Genomic DNA, 7,790 nt, shown 5'->3' with positions numbered 1-7,790 from the left:
CTCTGTATCCAAGGATTCTCTTTCCGAAGCAAAGCCAGAACGACTCCATGAGAGGTGAGACCAGGGGCGCGCCTTTGAGCGAGGGGACCTGCCTACACCTTTAAGTGCGGGCGCGCGCGGGGCCTGCGCCTTTAAGTACGGGTGCGCGCACGGCCCTGGGTTCCCGGCGAGGAGGCCGCGGGAGCGCCAGGACCCGACCCGCCTGCCCGGCCCCCGCCCGGCCCCCGCCCCGGCCCCGGCGGGGGAGGGGTCTCTGAGCACGGCCCCTCCCCCCTGCGCCCCCGCCTGTGCTGCGGTGCCCCCACCCGGCGTGTCCGTGTCTGTCCGCGCCCAGGCCTCGCCCCACCCCGGCCCCCGGGGCTGCCTGGCCGCCCCGCGCCCCCACCGCAGCCCCCCTCCCTCCGGGCCAGCCCCCGCCGCAGCCCGGGAAGCAAGTCGGGACGCCGCCACCCCAGATCCAGGACCCGCACCCCGAAATCGGGGGCCTGCACCCCGAGATTGGCTCCAGAGATCTGGAAACCCAAGCCTGGGAGCCTGATTTGGGGCTGGGACCCCAAGACCTGGAGCCTGAACATCAATATCTGGGGCTGAAATCTCAACATCAGTCCCTGGGACCCCAAGATTTGGAGCCGGAACCCCAAGAATTGGAATATGGACCCCAAGATTTGGAGCCTGAACCTCAAGATTTGGCATCTAAAACCCCAAATCTGGAGCTGAACTCTGAATTCTGTGCCTGGGACCTTGAAATCTGGGACTGGATTCTCATTTCTAAACCGTGGAACCCACTATTTGGGACCCCAACCCTGAGACTTTAGGCCTCAGATTCCAAGATCTGAACCCTGGCATTCCAAAGGGCCTAAACCTGAGTTTGGGCCTGAAGTCCTTGCTGCAAACCTGAATACTGAAATTTGGGGCAAATCTTGACTCAGAGCCCCAGTATCTGAACCCAGCACCCCAGTATCGGATCCCAAGACTGGGCTTGGGACTCAGATCTTAAACTCTCCATTTGACTGTTTAGCATCCCAGGACTGGAGCTGGGAGACCATGACTCCAAGCAACACAAACTGGGGCCTGGGTCTCTAAAATTGGACCCTTAGAGGCCCAATATTTGGAGATCTAGGATCCAAAGTATCAAGGTCTATCAAAGTATCAAGGATATCAAAGTATCAAGACTCCGTGGCCACAAATCTGAGCTGAGACACAACAGACGGTCCCTCTACAGAGGCCTTGGGGACAGAGAAGGAATGACCAGGCACCCCCTCCAGAGCCCTGACCCCTGACCCCCTTGGAGCTTGAGGACTCTGCTCCTTGGGGTGGCTTCTAGCTCAGGTAAGACTACTGGGAGACCCCATGGTGGGGAGCGACTTGGGAGGAACTTTGTGACTGGAGGTGGAGGTAAGGATTACCAGGTCCCCCTGGGCACCTTTGGAGTTTCCCCAGGAAACAGACAGCCCCTCACAAGGGTCTGCCTCCAGCTCCTGCTCTGCTTCAAACACTCTCTGGACATTTGGCCAGCCCTGCCCCTCTCTGACCTCCTCTTCCCCAGTTGATGGCATCTCCAGGTCTGTGACCCACTCACCACCACCCCCTCCCCTCCCCACCGGCTCTCCAGCGTCTTCCTACCATCTGTCTTATTTGATCATCTCCAGCTGCCTCTCCTGTCCACCATTCCGCTCTCCAGTCTCCTTTCTCTGCCTCTCCTCTCACTGACCATCTCTATTCACCTCTCCTCTCTCTGATCATCTTTGACACTTCTGTCCACTGTTCTCTCTGGCTACCTCTGGCCACCACTCTTCTCAGTGACCGTCTCTGTCTGCCACTTCTGTCTTTGATCATCATCTTTAACCCCCCTGTCCACAGCTTCTCTCTCCAGCCACCTCTGTCTACTGTTTCACTCAATGACCACCTTTGACATCGCTGTCCAAGGTACCTCTCTCTAATCATCTTTCAGCAGCTCTCGTGCCCGTGTCTACCCCTGACTCTAAGCCTTGACCTGTGACTGTCTCTGACCATCTTTGACATCTTTTTCTACCACTCTTCTCTCCAGCCGCTTCCATCCATCTCTCCTCTCTGACTCCCTTTATCCGTCTTTCCTCTCTCGGACCATCTTTCACCATCTCTCTTGCCCTCCACCCACTCCTGACTCCAGCTGCCAGTCTGTGACCATCCTGGCCTTTATTGACCACCTCTCTTCTCTCTGCCTCTCTTGCTCATTGGTGTTCTCTGATCATTTCTAACATCTCTGGTTGCCTTTCCTCTCTCTGATGACTTCTCCCCACACCCATCATCCTAACCAGCTGTCCCATGTCCAGCTGTCTCTGACACGTCTGTCCTCTCCTCCTCTTTCTGACTGCCTCTCTGCCTTTTGACAGTTTTGGACCATCTTTGACCATCTCTCCTGGATCTGACCACCCCTGGCCACTTCCCCTCTCTGTCCACTTCTGATCTTCTTGACCATCTCTAACCACCTCTCTTCTCTGGTCACGTCTGGCTACATCTAATCATTCCCACCACCCTGACCAACTCTTCTCTCTTTGGCCATCTCTGAGTATCTCTCTTTGACCACGTCTAAAGCTCTCTGGCTTACCTTCTACCCACCCTGACTACTGATCCTGTTCTCTGACTGTTGCTAACCGTTTCTAATCACCTCCCTTCCCTCTGACCGTCTTTGCACATTTCTGCTCCCTGGGTTCCCCCGGGAAACATCTCTCTGAGTCTTTGACCGTCTCCTCTGGCTTTTGATCTGTCTGACCAGTCCTCTCTCTGACCATCTTTGACCAAGTCTTCTGCTCTGTGACCTTCTCTTCTGGTCTCAGACCATCCCAACCCCCTTTAGCCCCCCGCCTTCTGGCCTCAGCCCGCCCTAACTCCCCCCTTCTTCCCTGCAGGCCGCCGCTGCCCGCGATGGCCGTCCTCCCTCTGCTCCTCTGCCTGCTGCCGCTGGCCCCCGCCTCGTCTCCACCCCAGCCAGCCACACCCAGCCCGTGTCCCCGTCGCTGCCGCTGCCAGACACAGTCCCTGCCCCTAAGCGTGCTGTGCCCGGGGGCAGGCCTTCTGTTCGTTCCACCCTCGCTGGACCGCCGGGCGGCCGAGCTGCGCCTGGCGGACAACTTCATCGCGACCGTGCGGCGCCGTGACCTGGCCAACATGACGGGCCTGCTGCACCTGAGCTTGTCACGCAACACCATCCGCCACGTGGCCGCCGGTGCCTTCGCTGATCTCCGCGCCCTGCGCGCTCTGCACCTGGACGGCAACCGGCTGACCTCGCTGGGTGAGGGGCAGCTGCGTGGCCTGGTCAACTTACGCCACCTCATCCTGAGCAACAACCAGCTGGCAGCCCTGGCGGCTGGGGCCCTGGACGACTGCGCTGAGACACTCGAGGACCTCGACCTCTCCTACAACAACCTCGAACAGCTGCCCTGGGAAGCGTTGGGCCGCCTGGGCAACGTCAACACGCTGGGCCTCGACCACAACCTACTGGCTTCCGTGCCCGCCGGCGCCTTTTCCCGCCTGCACAAGCTGGCGCGGCTGGACATGACCTCCAACCGCCTAACCACCATCCCACCCGACCCACTCTTCTCCCGCCTGCCGCTGCTGGCCAGGCCCCGCGGCTCCCCCGCGTCCGCCCTGGTGCTGGCCTTCGGCGGGAACCCCCTGCACTGCAACTGTGAGCTGGTGTGGCTCCGGCGGCTGGCGCGTGAGGACGACCTCGAGGCCTGCGCCTCCCCGCCGGCCCTGGGTGGCCGCTACTTCTGGGCTGTGGGTGAGGAGGAGTTTGTGTGCGAGCCCCCCGTGGTGACACACCGTTCGCCGCCCCTGGCCGTGCCTGCCGGTCGGCCAGCCGCCCTGCGCTGCCGGGCAGTGGGCGACCCCGAGCCCCGTGTGCGCTGGGTGTCACCCCAGGGCCGGCTGCTGGGCAACTCGAGCCGAGCTCGCGCCTTCCCTAACGGGACGCTGGAGCTGCTGGTCACCGAGCCGGGCGATGGCGGCACCTTTACCTGCATTGCGGCCAATGCAGCTGGCGAGGCCACGGCTGCTGTGGAGCTGACCGTCGGCCCCCCGCCGCCCCCCCAGCTGGCCAACAGCACAAGCTGTGACCCCCCGCGGGACGGGGATCCTGATGCCCTCACCCCGCCCTCTGCCGCCTCGGTCTCTGCCTCCGCCAAGGCGGCTGACGCTGGGCCCCCTACCGACCGTGGCGTCCAGGTGACTGAGCACGGGGCCACAGCCGCTCTAGTCCAGTGGCCAGATCAGCGGCCTATCCCAGGCATCCGCATGTACCAAATCCAGTACAACAGCTCAGCCGACGACATCCTCGTCTACAGGTGCAGGGTCCAGGCGGCAGGCAGTTTGGGTGGGGGAGCGAGATGGAGGGAGGGTTGGAGGAACACCTACTGATACCCCAGGCTGCAGCACTGGAAATGAGGCTGCAAGGTTACAAAGGCAATCGGACAGCAGCGGTAAACGAAATCAGGCAGAGGGTAAAAGAAATCTGGCAGCAGTGGTAAAAAGAAAGAAGGCAGCAAGAATAAACAGTAATCAGGCCAGAAGAGTAACAAGATAATTGGGGTGTGGGGCAAAGTTGAGGGGATACAAACCAACTTAAGTAGTAAAGAGAAACCGGGTATTTCCAGGTGACAGGGCTAGACTCAAGCCAGTCTGCAGGAAGAAAAAGAGATCAAGCAGGAGAGTACACGGATCATGGGGAAAATGCAGTGAGGCAGCCTGGCTGCAAAGGAACTCAGACCAGAGGTTAAAAGGAAAATGGGGAAGGGGGTTGCATAGAGATTAGGCTTTGCGTTTGTGCGGTGTGACCTGCTCCATGTGTTTGGAGTTCCAACATGGTGACATCTCAACTTTTGGTTTTCTAAATCAAATTAAACCTAGTTCAAGCTCCACCTCTGGGTGAACAGGAATGTTCAGTCGGCCACTGCTGGGGGCTCCCTTCTCCCTTCTCTTGTTGCAAACACAAAACTTGGGGTTTACACACCCCAGGAGGCGGGTTACATAACTTCTGCCCCCAAGCCAGAGAGCACATGGAACATCTGCTGTGGCCACGTGTGGTCACTAGTGATGGCTCTCATCCAGGTGTGCTGACACATCTCACCCAAGTCCAAGCTTGCATGGATGCCTGTGGATGGCTCCCTGTTCTCACTGCCAGGCTGGACCAAGGGTACAGTCCCTGACACCTGGCTGCAGAGGACTGGGCCTCCCAAGGTCTGGGGTCTTCACCTTGTAAACCCAGTACCTGGGTTCCCTGTGCTTCCCCAGAAGCCCAAACCTCAGAAGATAGTCACTTGATTTCCTTTTCAGTCCTGGAAATCCAACGAGCTTTTTCCACTCCCTTTCGCAGACAGTGGTACTCAGTAGATTCCATGGAGGGCCCTCACCTGAAAATCACACAAGTCCCATCTACCTTGCCTGGCAGGGGACGGGACAAATGCTCTCCTAGATCATCACCCTCCTAGAGATAATCATGGAGTTCCCTCATTAAAGCAGTGTAAGAATAAAACAGATTATAAAACAAGTTAAATCTCCAACAGGGTGCCATGCTACCAAAGGAAATATAGTGGAATTGGGTACTTAGGATAAAAGGGAATGGGAAAGATAAGGATAAATAGAAACCAGGCCAGAGAGATAAAAGAGAATCAGGGGACAGAACTGGAAAGAAATAAGGCAACAGCGAGAAAAAGAACTCAGCAGTGATGACTGAGGCACATCAGTTTAATGAAAATGGAGCCAGATGACAGGGCTCACTGGAAAGCAGGCTGTGGATATGGTAATAATAACACAGCAGCAGCAGCGGGGCTTGGGGGACATTCATTGGCAGGTTAGAAGGAAATCGGGCATCAGCACTATGGGGGGATCGGACGGTAAGATTAGAGAGAATTCTAGGTTTAAGACTAGAGGAAAGTCAGGCAGCTGGTGAAGGGAAACCAGGCACCTGCTGGAGGAAAGTCAGAGGAACAGAGGGAAATTAGGTGAAGGTCTGGAGGGAGACTGGGAGGTGGGATTAGAGGGAAATTGGACGGGCGTGGCGGGGGGTATGTGGCTAGAAGGAAATGGGCATCAGGTTAGAGGGATACCAGACAGCATTCGAACAAAACTGGGTGCTGAGTTGGAGAGATGTCTGGAAGCAGGGCTGGAGGGAACTCGGTGGTGGGCTGGCGGGAAATGGGGTAGTAAACTGGAGGGACCTGGGCCGTGAGCTAGGGGAGAGGAGGGTAGGGGGACCAGCGTGAAGTCAGGCAGGAGCGTGGAGCAAAACTGGGCAGCAGAGCTAGAGGGAACTTGGGCTGCAGGCTGGTGGGAAATTGGGGGGCAGTGCAGGATGGGAACCAGGCAGTGGGGTATACAATGAAACCCCACATGGCGGGTAGTGGGGCTAGCGGGAAGCTGGGCAGCAGCACAGAGGGGAAGCGGGCAGCGGCACTAGAGGGAATTTGGGCGTTAAGGCCACAGGGAGATCACGTGGGTATTCGAGCAGCAGGAAAATGAGAGGGTGGGCTCGAGTGAAACAGGCTAACAGAGCGGAGGGATATCGGGCAGCTGATGGGTATCAGACCAAAGGGAATTCCGGCAGTGGTTACAGGGAACTCGGGGGCTAGGGTGAAATGAGACAGCGGCCTGGGGGGAAATCCTCCAGCCCGGAGGGTTGGGGCAGAGTGCAGGGTGGGTGCTGGGCAGCCGGAGACCTGACTCCCACCTGTCTCTCCCTCCAGGATGATCCCAGCCGACAGCAGCTCCTTCCTGTTGACGGACCTGGCATCAGGCCGCACCTACGACCTGTGTGTGCTAGCCGTGTACGAGGACGGCGCCACGGGGCTGACAGCCACACGGCCTGTGGGCTGCCACCGCTTCTCCACTGAGCCAGCGCTGCGGCCCTGCGGGGCCCCACACGCACCCTTCCTGGGCGGCACTATGATCATCGCACTGGGTGGTGTTATCGTGGCCTCGGTACTGATCTTCATCTTCGTGCTGCTCATGCGCTACAAGGTGCACGGTGGCCAACCCCCGGGCAAGGCCAAGGCATCTGCCCCTGTCAGCAGCGTTTGCTCCCAGACCAATGGCGCCCTGGGCCCCACGCTGGCCCCGCCGGCTCCTGAGCCGGCCGCACCCAGGGCCCACACCGCGGTCCAGCTGGACTGTGAGCCCTGGGGGCCCAGCCACGAACCCACGGGACCCTAGCTTCGCGCCCACCTCTACGGCCCTTCTGGCCCCAGGGGTAGCAGGACCCAGACACCCCGTGGGACCTGGCTTCAGACTCACCAGATTGCTCACGGTTTTTAAAACTCTGATGGGGAGGGTGTCGCGGGCACCGGGGCACAACAAGAAAGTCCTATTTTTCTAAGCTTGGGCCTGGGCCCTTGCCCTTGTCTCTGTCTGTTGGGGCTGGGGGATTGTTCAGGGGTCTGGAGCTGGGATGCCCCCTCTTGAGAGAGAACCACCCCCCCATTCTGTCTGAAGTCCCTGGATGAGGCTGAGGATGGTTATCCCTTTAACCAACAGACATTCCTTGAGGGTCCTCTCTGGGCCGGCCCTGTGCTGGGTGATGCTGCAATGACTCAGGCAGCCCCCAGCCCTGCCCCTCAGACAGTGATAGCTCAGAGCAAGCAGAGTCGTGGTGAGGAGGGAAGCCTAGGAGACTGTAGGAGCCCAGAAAAGGGGCCTGTCTCAGCCCAGGGTGTGGTCAGGGAGGGCTTCATGAAGGAGACGTGATCTGAGAATGACGTCTGAAGGAGATAAATGGGCAAAGAGCAGTGGGAAAGGTGTTCCAGGCAGAGGGACAG

At 58.8% G+C, this 7,790-nt stretch overlaps 1 protein-coding gene across 1 annotated transcript; it reads left to right on the top strand.

The window, feature by feature from the left end:
* Positions 1 to 354: 354 nt before the first annotated feature.
* On the top strand, positions 355 to 7,317 carry LRFN3 (leucine rich repeat and fibronectin type III domain containing 3). The gene is made up of 3 exons (XM_060084852.1): positions 355 to 1,329; positions 2,889 to 4,325; positions 6,723 to 7,317. Exons 2-3 carry the CDS (start codon positions 2,905 to 2,907, stop codon positions 7,186 to 7,188), a joined length of 1,887 nt encoding a protein of 628 aa, XP_059940835.1. The 5' UTR covers positions 355 to 1,329; positions 2,889 to 2,904; the 3' UTR covers positions 7,189 to 7,317.
* Positions 7,318 to 7,790: the final 473 nt, after the last annotated feature.

The sequence above is a fragment of the Mesoplodon densirostris genome, chromosome 19 (genome assembly GCF_025265405.1).
Source record: "Mesoplodon densirostris isolate mMesDen1 chromosome 19, mMesDen1 primary haplotype, whole genome shotgun sequence".
Lineage (NCBI taxonomy): Eukaryota > Metazoa > Chordata > Mammalia > Artiodactyla > Ziphiidae > Mesoplodon > Mesoplodon densirostris.
This window is presented reverse-complemented; position numbering and strand designations above follow the sequence as displayed.